The following is a 13,767-nucleotide window of genomic DNA, read 5'->3' as shown; positions in this document are numbered from 1 at the left end:
TTTGCCAACTTCTAGATGAGAAGAAATCTGCTCATAATACAGGAGATGCCAGGATAGCTACACTAATTTTGCTTATGGTAAAAATAGTCAAAAGCTATTGTCTTATCTAACAAAGCTCCAAATTTAAGAAATAAAGTAATCCCCCGTTTTCTTCATGTTGACACATTATATTAGTATTTCAAATAACTTAAGCAAATGTTTACTTTTTATTGAAAAATAGCAGCAATTACAAATGCAAAAATCTCTGAAGTGCTATTTGATCATCTTATTCAGTGCCACTGCCATCATACTCACCACAGAATGAAATCTGAGCTCTGAAATCGATGGGAATGCCACGTTGGCCACAGAGGTAGGCATAGTGGGCAAGAGCATTGCACAGACAGGCGCTTCCACACTTGCACGCATCGTGGCGGCACAGCTGATAGTATAGCCCAGGGCTAATGTAGATGTGGCAAGGAGTAAAGAGCTCCTGGTGGATAACATCACAGTGTGCTGCATATCCAACTAACAGACAAAGAACTCCATTAGCATTTCATTTACTAGTCTAGCTAGTATCAAATACCCCTAAGTATCAAATTCCAGCACTAGCCAAGGCATCTTGCTTTCCTAGAAGTACACTGTACTGCACATTCAGTAAGTGTCAGTATCTTCAGCTTATACCTTTTTTGGGGGGAGGGGTTTGCTTTCAATAATATTGGTAACAGCACTTACTCCATATTTAATATTCTTTTAGCAAAAAAAGGTATTGTGTCATACCTGAATAACTTGAGTAACAGAAAGGTTAACTGATAGAAGTTGCCTCAATTACCCCATTGCCTGTGGATCATCTTGGGAAATCACCCCAATTTTGCTATAAATAATTGATGAGTATTAGGTTTATCTCCAGACAACCATACAAAATCAAAGTAGTGCCAGATTGAGGATGTTACAGCAACTCCCCAGGATACATTATCCAGGAAGGACTGGGAAGCATCTCAGCCCAATGGAGTCTCTGAGTTAAATGGTAATGAGGTAGATGCCACATCATCATTGAATGCGATATCCACACAAGGCACAGTGAGCAATGTCTGGTAAATATTAGGAGCTCAATACTGTTTGATAAATGAATCTGTGAATAAATGAATAATTAATAGAAGTTGATAATGGAGCATATGCTAAAGGCTCTGAGGTATCACTATCAAGTCATTTGAGGGGATCTGTGTAATCAGATTTTGAATTTGTTGATTTTTTCCCTTGAGAAAGACTGATCAGATATAATTCTCAGTGGGAGTAACCAAGTTTGACAAAACAATCTAGATTTCATCTTTCTGAAAAAAGCCTAGTGTGATTTCTTGGTGTAATTGACCTTGATTGCATTGATTACCTCATGGAAGAAAAATTAATCAGTCTTGGAGCTGTCATTGTATTTGAGAGACAAGATGAGCTGCTAGAGTTTAGAATTTTTTCATTATTAAGGGATTATGCTGAACGTATTTTGTGAAGTATTTTAAATATATTATTGGAAACACATGCTAATTATGAGTAATTACTTGAGTATTACATTTTTGTATTGTTAAGCACATAATATGTGAAAATAAATGATTTAGACTATACTACTGGCATGCACATTTCCAATTACCAGGATCTCCAAGCAAAGAGTTAGTTGTATTATATGCTCTAAGGATTTGTAGATCAAAAATATTCCTACTGACATTAAGTGAAAGGGTGACTCAGAAAATCCTTGTTTAAAAATATCCTTCAGAATCCACATTAGAATTAACTTTTGTCTGTTTACTTTACTTTCTTTGGGGATGTTTTTTAATTTACTTATTTGAAATTTAAAAAAACGTTCAAGGCAAGCATGAAGAAAATATATAAGTCATAGAAGACAAATGATATAAGGACAAAAGTGATAAATATATATATATGTAGCAAAATAGCAGGTAATAAAGGATATCATTAAAGAAACAACCAGAGAAAAACTGAATTTATCAACTGGACTCTACTCCAACTTTTACATGCTGTTTTTTTTTTTTCAAGAGATCAAAAATAATTTAACGAAGAAAACTTGAAGTCTAGATAGACTCATTGGTAAATTCAATCAAAATTTCAATCAAATATGCTGGCCACTTGATTTTAGACTAGCATAACCCTGATACCACAAATCTCACAGACACTAAAAAAAAAAAATGTAAATAAATATAATATAAGTAAAATATCTTCAACAAAATAATAGCAATCTAGTAATACATAAAAATGCTAATGGTGATGCTAATTCATCATCACCAAATAAGGTTTATCCTATGAAAGAAGTTTAGTTTAGTATTTAAAAATAACCAATGCAATGCAACATAGTAATGGAATAAAAGATAAGCTTAATAAATAAATAAAAGATACATCCTAATAAGAACATTAAAAATAAAATTATCAAAATATCAAGGAAGGAACTGAAAAATTTAGAAACAAACTGAGCAGGAAAAATGAAATGAGAAGGACTAAATCTATTAGTAAAACGTTGAGGAGAGAATGGGAAGGAAAGTGTTGTTAAATGGAAATGAGGTTAAAATCATTAAATCATAGGAAGCAAAAGACTCGAGTCTATTCCTTTTACTACAGTCAGGAAAAATGACCCAAGATATTAACAAACTTCTTAAGTTTAGAAGTTGACCTAGATAAAAATCCAGTACTAAAAGAAAATTCCTAGAGTAGGAAATGGCAAACCACTCCAGTATTCTTGCCTGGAAAAATTCCATGGACTGAGGGCTTTGCAGGCTACAGTCCATGGGATCGCCAAGAGTCGGACATGACTGAGCACCGCCACCCCCCACCACCACACACACACACAAAATTGTGTTCTTGCCAGGACACTAAAATCACAAGTTAATAATAAGGACCACAGAACAATATACAGAATCCCTCCAAACAACCACCACAAAATAACAGTAAACTAGCCAAAATAATTAAAGGAACAATTTAAATTATAAAAATGTCTATTTAAGCATGCACATCAACTTTTTTCACAAAGTGATTTTACCAAAAATAGTGCCTTGTTTTATTGAATAGTAAACTAGCCTTTCCCATGGTCTGCTGTTGCTTTAGTAAAAAAAAAAAAAAAAAAAAGTACAGCCCCAAATTATTGGCATGTGAGTTGCACTATTCACTGTAAACTGAAACTGGAGTGTGAGCGTCTCAAATTATTGCACACCTGATGGCACAAAGCTTTTCTGGATCACTGGCTTCCTGCTTATGAAGCAATAATATGTTCTGTGAGTAGGAACTCATCATGTGTCAGTAATAAACAGAAGAATTCACACGCACGGTCACGCTATGGAACCAAAACTGAACATCCCAAGATTATATGAGCATTATAATACTCCAGAGATTTTTCTTTAGCATTTAAAGAATCTGAAATACACAAAATGCTAGCTCACATTTGAGAACAACTGAGGGATTTCTGAGCACCTAAAACAAGGAAATTTATGAATGCAAAATAATAAATGAAATAGTCATTTTCTGGAGTTCTTTTTTTAAAGTAACCTAGATTACATAAAGAGGCATATGTATTAAACAAATATACATAAGGAATGGCATTGATTTATCATAATGAAGAAAATGAGAATTTAAAATTGCTAATTTTACAAAATTATAGTAATAAAGAGAACTTTTTCCTAGGTTGACATGCAGAAAGACTTACTGTTTTGTTGATTAATGTTGCAGGGGTCCACCATAGGAACATGAACAGGTGCAAAACAAGTAGAAGAAACTCTCCATGCATTTGCATGAAGTTGTGGGGTACCTTCTATCATGCCTGATGGAGAACTAGAAAGCAAATATTCTCTTAGTCTCTCCCATTTATTTCCTTCCTTCAGAGTCTTCAAATATTGAAAAAAGAATACTACTTTTTAATCTACAAGAAATATCTTAGAGTTTGAAATGTTTTATTACATTTTTAAATATACATGGCTTTAGCTTCCTGTTATTAAGACTTTACAACATGTCAAATCTTGGATATATATAATTTTATTTAATAATCACTTCAATAAGCTTTGGGCTTCCCTGGTGGCTCGGAGGTTAAAGCGTCTGCCCACAATCTGGGAGACCTGGGTTCGATCCCTGGGTCGGGAAGATCCCCTGGAGAAGGAAATGGCAACCCACTCCAGTATTCTTGACTGGAGAATCCCATGGATGGAGGAGCCTGGTGGGCTACAGTTCATGGGGTCACAAAGAGTCGGACACGACTTCACTTTCACTTTCAATAAGTCTTGTGAAGAAAACACCTCTATCCCCACTTTAGAGAGAAGGAAAAGCAGAAATTTAGAGAAATATTAATGTTCACTCAGCTGGTGACACTCAGTGTTGAAGAGTGGAGATTCAAATGTAATTCACACCAATTTAATGAAAATGCAAACAACCAAAACATCAGTGTGTTTAGTGAGGTGGAGGTAGGGAGCTCACGTGATTCTTTCCAAGGTAAAGACAAATGTCCTAAACAATACATAGTCTATGCTTCTGGGACACTTCATTATGAGGCCTGAAATACGGAGGTTCCATTGTGAAGTTGGGCAAACAAACCAAATGAAAATTGAGGAGAAGTGGTATAAAAGGCACTCTTCATCCAAGTTTAATCAACAAACCAAAATGGAATAGAAATATCTACCCTTCAGGCTTATAAACCACAACAATGTTTAAGAGTCTGACACTAAAACGCCCCCTCCAGCAGTCATCAAGATTTATTAACTCTTCAGACGATAGATACTGGGAGATAATCCCTACTGGAACTGTGTCAAATACTGTCAGAACCACTTAAAGAATCAGATTGGACTAGGTTTCCTGTAGGAAGATCTGACCAAGCAAAACTTTATTAATGCAAGCCATGCTGTTGCTGCCAAGTCGCTTCACTAGTGTCTGAGTCTGTGCAACCCCATAGAGGGCAGCCCACCAGGCTCCCCCGTCCCTGGGATTCTCCAGGCAAGAATAATGGAGTGGGTTGCCATTTCCTTCTCCAATGCATGAAAGTGAAAAGTGAAAGGGAAGTCGCTCAGTCGTTTCTGACTCTTAGCTACCCCGTGGTCTGCAGCCTACCAAGCTCCTCCGTCCATGGGATTTTCCAGGCAAGAGTACCGGAGTGGGGTGCCATTGCCTTCTCCAATGCAAGCCATAACTGCATTAATTGCTACAGCATGGCCAAATAGCAGACCAGCGTTTATCTTGGCCCTTTTAGTTTCTTAGTAAGCATAACTACTTTGCTTACCATTCATTTCAATCACCATTACGAAGCTATATGGAGCTTCTCACCACAATGACTGAGACAGGAGAAGAAAAGGGAGCCACACAAGCCACTCCCCAATCCCCATTCCTTATATCCATCCTTTCCTTCTTTTTAGTTTCCCTCATGACTCAGATGGCAAAAGCATCTGCTTGCAATTCAGGAGACAAGGGTTCAATCCCTGGGTGGGGAAGATCCTCTGGAAAAGGAAGTGGCAACCCACTCCAGTACTCTTGCCTGGAAAATCCCATGGATGAAGGAAGCTCGTAGGCTATAGTCCATGGGGTCGCAGAGTCGGACACGACTGAGCTACTTCACTTTCCTTATTTTTCTTTTCCCTCAAAATGAAACTATTCTAAACTATATAGAATGATAACAAACACCCAATCCAAAATCTCATTTTGTTCCAACGAGAACACAAAGACTCACAGAAATGGCATAACCTGAACTAGGTCTTCTCCTTCTTTGCCTCTCCACTCCTCTCCACCCTACAAAGCACAATAAAATAACTGGTCAAGGTGACGGCTGTACTCAGGGGTCCCAGGAGGAACTGACTCAGAGCTTGGCTCTCTTATTTCACTTAATTCACTTAAAATAATAAATACCAAAAAACAGGAGCTAAAATGTAGACCCATTTATTTATGGCATCTCATTTTACAAAATAGTCTTTCAGTTCACGGTGGTTAACTTACTAAAATAAGGCATACAAAATAAACTTTCAAGCAATTAATATTTTACATTCCATTATGTTTGCAGATTCACATTAACTTTTGTGATGCAAGGAATTTTAACTGCGTATGCTGGAAAACTAAACAATGTTTGAAAATTATCTCTGAAATATTATCCATCACTGTTATCAAGCCTGAATGTTTATACATGGTGCCTTAGAAAGAGGCAGACAAATCTACCATCTGTTAAACATTGACTACTAACCCATTCTGACAAACAAGAGGAGAAAGAAAGCTTAATGCTGCCTCTGTACATCTTAACCAAGGCACTTAATACATTTCTGTTTCACAAATGTGATAAAGATATCAATATTCTGACCTACCTATCAATGAAACAAAAACCTAAATGACCTAAAAGTAAATAAATTACACATGAGAAAAGATAAAAGAAGCTCTCTTTTGAAATTTAAAAAATATGTTAAAGCTCTTTCTCTTTGCTGATCCAATTTTTATTCTTGGTACTGTATCAAAGGTCCTATCTCTATTCAACTCAACTGTCTAAGGCATATAAGGTTCTATGCTAGTTAAGAATAAAGAATTTATTAAGGATGTGGTCTTTATTCTCAAAGCTCTTGCAGTTTTAAGTAGAAATCAGACAAATCAATGACAGATGTTCATAGATAACAGAGTCAAAATTAACTTTGGTGGGATATAAACTCACTTTTTGAAGCAAATAATGATTGAGTTGGTTTGAAAAATAAATAGGAGTTAAGGAGAAACATTAGGAAGGGAAATTCCCAAAGCAGGAAGAATATACAGAAGTGCTTTTTTAAAAATGGCATTTGGAAAATGGCTCCTTCAGGAAATGTTCCCTGCCTACCCAATCCACACGTGCCTACTTAAAATTCTCCTGTGCTACTAGCCATGACCACACAGGTCAGCACTTAACTTTTTGAAATTACCTCAGGATTTATGCGTTTGTGTATGTGTGTGTGTGTGTGTGTGTGTGTGCATGCGTGATTAATACCTTGCCTAGAACAAATTGTTCCTTTTTTAAAAACTTTTTTACCTGGACCTTTTTAAAGTCTTGGTTGAATTTGTTACGATATTGCTTCTGGTTTATGTTTTGGGTTTTTTTGGCCATGAAGATGTGGCATATTAGCTCCCAGTTTGAGGATCAAACCCACATCCCCTGCACTGGGAGGTGAAGTCTTAACCACTGGACCACCAGGGAAGTTCTGAATAAATTATTTCTTAAAGATAGCTGTCCCCTCCCAGTCTGCAACATAAGCTCCTTGAGAATGGGGACCACATGTTACTACCTTAATTTTCCCACAGTGCTTAGCACAATAACAGGTGTGCAAAGCATTTATATTAAGCTATACTCTGGGCTGTTCTATATGCAGGTGAAAGTGCTTTGTCAATACAAGGGATATAAACGTATTTTATTGTTTTTTTTCCCTAATAAAACACCGACTATGACAAAATCCAATTAACTTAGATGCCACAATGTTGCTTTAGAGATATCACTCATACCAAGTGATATCAATATTATTAAAGTATAATTTACTGTCATTCACACCAAATGATATTAAGTTTTTTTTAAGGCAGCAGTTTTTAAAAAATAAAATACTGTTAAGCTTGATCGGTGGCAGGGAGAGAATAGTGGGAAGTTATTCCATGGGTAGTCCTCAGGCTCTGAGTTTCGCTAACTAAATTCAGAGTTTTTGAGCTAAGTGATTTTGAGCTATTTGTCACTTTGGTGTCAGTTAGCTTCTTTATCTATAAAATGGAGTTACCAATTAGGGGGTTGCTACAATATTTAAATATGATGATCCATGTCAAGCTCTTGGAACAGCAATGACTAAGCTATTATCAGGTAAGTAAGCATTTTTAATGTGAGAATTTATATCCTCTAAATTACTAGTCATCGCGTCATGTTCAGAGATCATACTTACAGAAAATCATCCCTTATGTTCCCGTTAAATGTGCCACACAGACCTAATGTTCTTCTTTTCCACGCACTAGATAGCTGAATATAAACTCTTTCCCCATCTACAGCGAACAGAATCTTTAAACCAAATGTGGTTTTTAGAAGAATAAATAAGGATGACAGAGTCTGAATTTCAACAATTCCTGCAGGAAAAGAACATACATAAATCAGCTCTGAGATTCACAGGCAATGCTCTGAAATGCTGATGTACAACATCAGGGATCTGCTTCCAAAAGACTTCTTCCCAGTTCTCTGTGCCCCAGGGCCAATTTTTGCCACCCTGTGCCTGCTTTCTTTTCTTCCATTTCCCTTCTGTCCTTCTTTCTGGAGGAGAGCAGATATTTTTAACAGAATGTCAGGTTTACATGTAATTTCAGTTGGCAAGCATCTCATATGGGGTGAGGATAGACAGTCAGACATTTAAAATCGGATCTATGGTCCTTTACTTGTGTGTGTGTGTGTGTGTGTGTGTGTGTGTTATGTCCCCCAAATTGGTCACGATTCAACAAGGAAGTGGCACTTTTTCAAAAATTCCCCACTCCCTCGAGACATTCAGTGAAAAAGAGGGCACAGCACTAGCGAGGCATTCATTTTATGAGATATCTTTACAGAAGAGAAACTTGTGCAAGATTCATGTTGATGCATGGCAAAAACCATCACAATATTGTGGAGTAATTATCTTCCAATTAAAATAAATGAATTAGTTTTAAAAAGAAAGATCGAATTTGACTTTTGCCACCATAAGAGTTCTTCCTGCACTCCCTGTCACAATTTCTGTCATCAGTCTGTCACCAAACCCAGAAATCTGAGCATTATTCTTTGAACACATCATTTTTCTTATTGCCCTTCCATCGCCGAGTAGATAACACTTTTTTTCCTAAATAAGAGTTCCATCTGTTTTCTTCTTTCCATCTCTACTGTCACTGCCTTGTATAAGTTCCTCCTCAAATCCTTATGCCCTACTCTAATAACGTCCTAACTATTCTCCATGTCTCCTTTCTAACATTTCTCAAGTCCATGTCCATAGCATTGTTATAGTAGTCTACCAAGAAAAAAAAGACTGTCAGTCTCCTCATTTAAACTCAGTTGCTTATTTGGTTGAAGCATATGAGATTGTCATCTTTGTACACGAACAAGGTCAAATGATAACAATTGTATATCAGTTTCATATCAAGTTCAACCAATACCCTTGGATGACACTGAGTGTGATCGTGTAATTTTTAATACAAATCAAGTACTTCTGAAAGCAAAAGTGACTGTTATAAGTAACTACACTAGAACTCGGGCCTGAACACAGCCTCCTAGGAAAATTACAAAGTATTAATGCCCTGTATATAAAGCCTTCCCCATGAGATTAAGAGATATAAGCTACTATGTATAAAATAGATAAGCAAGAAGGATGTACTGTACAGCAAAAGGAAATACAGCAATTGTTTTGGAATGGCTTTGATCTATTAAAATGTTGAAGCACTGTGTTGTATACCTGAAACTTATATTGTAAATTAACTATACTTCAATCAAAAAAATAAGGCCTTCCTCATTCTAATGTCCATCTCTTTCCCTATTCTGATCTCTGGACATTCTATACTTAACTTCTTCATGCTGTAGCAATGCCAAGCTAATTAAAGTTCCCCTTAACGTACTACATAGTTCTCCTCTTTGCTATGCCTAGAACACTTTCCCCATCTCCTTCATCCTGGCAATTCCTCAGCTGTAAATGCTCAATTGGATATCCTTTCTTTAAGAAGAACTTCCTGACCACACCAGCACACCCAGTGCTGGGTGAGATACACCTAATCATTTAGACTCCCAAAGTCTCTATGCATATCTTTGAGTTTATCATATCTTTAAGTGTTCATTTACTTGCATCTTTCCCCTTCCAAACTCTAGGCCACTTGAAGTGAAGTGAAAGTTGCTCAGTCGTGTCTGACTCTTTGTGATCCCATGGACTATACAGTCCATGGAATTCTCCAGGCCAGAATACTGGAGTGGGTAGCCTTTCCCTTCTCCAGGAGATCTTCTCAACCCAGGGATTGAACCCAGGTCTCCCGCACTGCAGGCAGATTCTTTACCAGCTGAGCCACAGGGGAATCCCAAGAATACTGGAATAGGTAGCCTATCCCTTCTCCAGCAGATCTTCCCAGCCCAGGAATTGAACCAGGACCTCCTGCATTGCAGGAGGATTCTTTACCAACTGAGCTATCAGGGAAGCCAACCTTCAAACCTCAAGTTGTCTCCATTCTCAGTTGAGATCCCCAGCCTCTTTCAGTGGTTTTCAGATGGCTCCCACTGTTTCAGCATCAAATCCAAACTGAAAATATCAGGCACAGCATTACCCAGTAGAACTTTCTGCAACAATGGAAATATTCTGTGTCTGCACTGTCCCATACGACACTTGAGATAAACACTAGTGCCCTTGAGATAAACACTAAGCCCCATAAACGCGGTGGTCTCCACTAAGTTTGGCTGAGGACCTGGAAACACATAGGCATCAGTAAATGTTAGGTTTGTCAGTTAATGGAAGAAGACTCCATTTAGATAGTGCTGCTGTTATTGTTAATGTAAGAAAAGTATACCATTAGCACTGCTTCTTACCATTCAGGTTGAAGCCTTGGTTAGGACTGGTGAGGATCTGTCCTCCCCTACTGACGGTCACTTGTTTGTTAAAATCATCCTCCAGAATCAGACTTACAGACTGAAGGCAGACCAAGCCAAGGTTCTGCATAAAAATCAAATTATCGATTAAAGGAATGAGAGAGGAAAAGAGAGACCTAGTCAGGGACAAGGACAGTGGAAGAGAGAAATGGAGAAGATGAAGGAGAGAAGAAAGGAGAGAGTGCGCACAGGTAAAGATTTCTGGTATACAGAAGACTTGAGAATAAGCAATATTATAAAGTAGTTTCACATTTTATTGTGAATCTCATGTAGCCCCATTACTAACAAAATATATCTTTACATTAAATACATCATATGCATATATATGCGTTATTAAATAGAAATGTTTTCAATAAAGGGCCAATAATTATGTTTTCCATAGGACATAATGTACCTTTCCAAATTCATCTGTGGTATTTAGATGTAAAAAATTCAGTATAGAGAAGAACCAAGAGAATTAGAATTCCATGTAGAAAGCTAATTAAGACTCTGACATACTGCACAGGAGAAAAAAAATCAAACTAAAAAAAGCTTATAAACTAGATTGGAATTTTGTTGGAAACAACCATTTTATGTTGGAATAAAAGTAGAATAAAAGATTTTGGCAAAATTGTGACTACTTGACTTAGAAAGAGAAATGAAAGACCTGTGTCTCTTTGTTTACAAATAATAGATGTGTTTATTTCAAGAAAAGGTCTAAAATAAATATTCCCACATGCTAAAAAAAAAAAAAAGCCATCATATCTATTTAGAATGATGTGAAACTTGTTAAATTCTGTCAAAAATCATCTTTAAGATAGCAGTTTTGAGGCAACAAAATCTTATTATGCAGTCGTGCATGAAATGTTTCAAAAATCTGTACATACAAACACCATTTTTAAGAAAAAATGCAATAAATATATAATATTTAATCTAAGACTTTAATATTTTGCTATCTTTGAAATCAGGAGACATGATATAGTTAATAGCATACATAGATCAATCATCAACATGTTTTTTTCATTGTGGTATACAGAATAATGATGCATCTTAACGATCAATGGTGTCTGATTTTTGAGGAAAACAACTATACCTATTCATGTTACTATTTTTAACCTAGATAAGAAGTTTGAGCCAAAAAAAATGAACACTCCTCTGGTCATTTTGAAATGCGCTTACCTGTTCACAGTGAGCTTTCTGTAAAGTAATTGTGAATTTATCTTTTCCAGTTCCTTTTACAAGGATGTATTGGCACATTCCAATGAAAGAATAATGTCGACCATCAAAAGTAGTAAAATGAGAATCACCTACAACGGAGCACTGAACTAGAAGAAGGAGAAGCAGGGGTGGGTAGAGGAAGAGAAGAGGAAGAAAAATGGAGAAAAGGAGGAGGAAGAAATTATGTTTATTCTTAAAAAGCAGTAGGTCAAAAAAAAAGCAGTAGGCTGACTTAGAGTAACTATTCAGGTATCAAAAAGAATAGTTAAAGTGTTAAAAATTTACTAGTTTGACAAACTCGCTAAATTATATTATTTGATTAAATTTTAAATTTAATTATAGCTGTTCCACATTTTTTAGAGTTTATAATATTTGTACAATTTTCATAAATTTTTACCAAAGTTGTCTGCTCAGAGCTATCATTTATTCAATTTTCCTCTTATCATCTGACTATCTGGATTTAAAGAGCATTACATCTCTTGTTATATATGAGAAGACCTTATGAATATCAGTGCTAGCTTTCTCCTCAATTTCAAGAAAATCAAGACATTTTCTTCAAAAACATTTTAAAAGATTACCTGGGCAGTCATGCTCAGTGCAGTTCCAAACTCCACCAACACATACACTAAATAAAATGATAAAAATATTAATCTAATTGCACAGAGAAACTGTATGAATGTTTGCAATAATGTATTGGTTAATGTAGCAAATGTATCATGTTTCTTAGGTTCAGAATAATGTGACTTGAAAAACAGCTCTCCAAAAGTTCAATTAACTGAACTTTTAGGCCAGCACCTAAATTAATATTTATTGCATGCCGTATTTAAAAGTCAATAAAGATGATACACCAGTAATACAGATTAGTCAAGAACAAAAGTACTAAGCAGAGAACTTCTGTTTCTTTCCTTCCCTCACTGCTTAAACCAAAAGAAAGGCCACACACAATAAAGCATTTACCTGTATCATTAGAGAAATACAAATAACGAGTTAAGATTAATAAGTCACTGCATCTACTTAAAACTTTTAAAGTTGGCTTTGAAGATCATCAGACATTAAAGAGAGAGAAAAGATATCCCCTTTGTAAGACAAATTCTGCCTTCTACCATCAAACAGATAATGCATTTTGGAGGAAAAAATAATCTCTGAAAGGCAGGAATTTAAATCAGTGTCTAAGAACAGGGTTAGTTTTCAACTGTATTTCAGTTATATACACAGACAGCAAAGGGAAAATCGCCTAATGACATTTATACCTCTATTTCCTTTTAGACTGCCCTGGAGGGATTTAATCTTTGGCTATAGTAGCTAACTAGTTAGCTAGTTTAAGAATGTTGAAAAGTCTCTAATCATGGCCCAAAATTGGTGATATGAAGAGTCACTTTTTAAAGTACTCAATACAGAAGGACAAGAGAACTGTCAAATTCTATGAGTAAAAGCATGTGCAAATTAGTGATTATTCAATAGTTCATCACATGGATATAAAAATTTATAGAGTTACCAACAGAAGTGAGAAAAGTTACATCATAAAAGAAAATATAGATGGTCCCTCCTACTCCACTGTTGCTTGTAAAGGCTTTAAATACAATGACACTGAGTCTGGGAATTTTTGGAAGAAAAATCTGTAAAAAGTATATCTCTTTAAACATATGTTAAGGTAAAATTGTCCCCTAGTCAGGTACCCAGAAATAGTTAGCTGTAATTGATCACATACCATTCAGTACATTCTTGTTCAATTTTTGAGCCAACTGAATATGCTAATCCATGAAAATTGCATGGGCAGTTTTCCAAGGAGATGCAAGTCCCATTTTCCATTATGAGGCCTATTTAAGAAAAATATATATCAAATGCACATAAGAAATAATAAGAATTATATCCTTTGAATAAAATGATTCGGCCAACTTTTATCAAACACTTGCCTTCACTTGGTGCTAGAAATCCAAATTACTTTTAAGGAGCCTGGCTCTGTCTCAATCAGCAGCTACTATTTCAGCGGTTTTCAACTTTCTTATCCC

The 13,767-nt window shown here is 36.0% G+C and overlaps 1 protein-coding gene across 1 annotated transcript in view; it reads right to left on the bottom strand.

Moving 5' to 3' along the window:
- The window catches only part of OTOGL (otogelin like), a 168,672-nt gene that overhangs the window by 116,945 nt on the left and 37,960 nt on the right, over positions 1 to 13,767 (bottom strand). Inside the window, exons 13-19 of the mRNA XM_070454260.1 lie at positions 13,467 to 13,575; positions 12,337 to 12,383; positions 11,720 to 11,865; positions 10,502 to 10,625; positions 7,872 to 8,049; positions 3,674 to 3,798; positions 295 to 504 (exon numbers count right to left, since the gene is read on the bottom strand). Coding sequence (XP_070310361.1) covers positions 295 to 504; positions 3,674 to 3,798; positions 7,872 to 8,049; positions 10,502 to 10,625; positions 11,720 to 11,865; positions 12,337 to 12,383; positions 13,467 to 13,575 — 939 coding nt within the window. The remainder of the gene's footprint in view (positions 1 to 294; positions 505 to 3,673; positions 3,799 to 7,871; positions 8,050 to 10,501; positions 10,626 to 11,719; positions 11,866 to 12,336; positions 12,384 to 13,466; positions 13,576 to 13,767) is intronic.

This window comes from Odocoileus virginianus, chromosome 24 (assembly GCF_023699985.2).
Source record: "Odocoileus virginianus isolate 20LAN1187 ecotype Illinois chromosome 24, Ovbor_1.2, whole genome shotgun sequence".
In the NCBI taxonomy this organism is placed as follows: Eukaryota; Metazoa; Chordata; class Mammalia; order Artiodactyla; family Cervidae; genus Odocoileus; species Odocoileus virginianus.
Note: the sequence above shows the minus strand (reverse complement) of the source record. Positions and strands in the feature narration are given on the sequence as shown.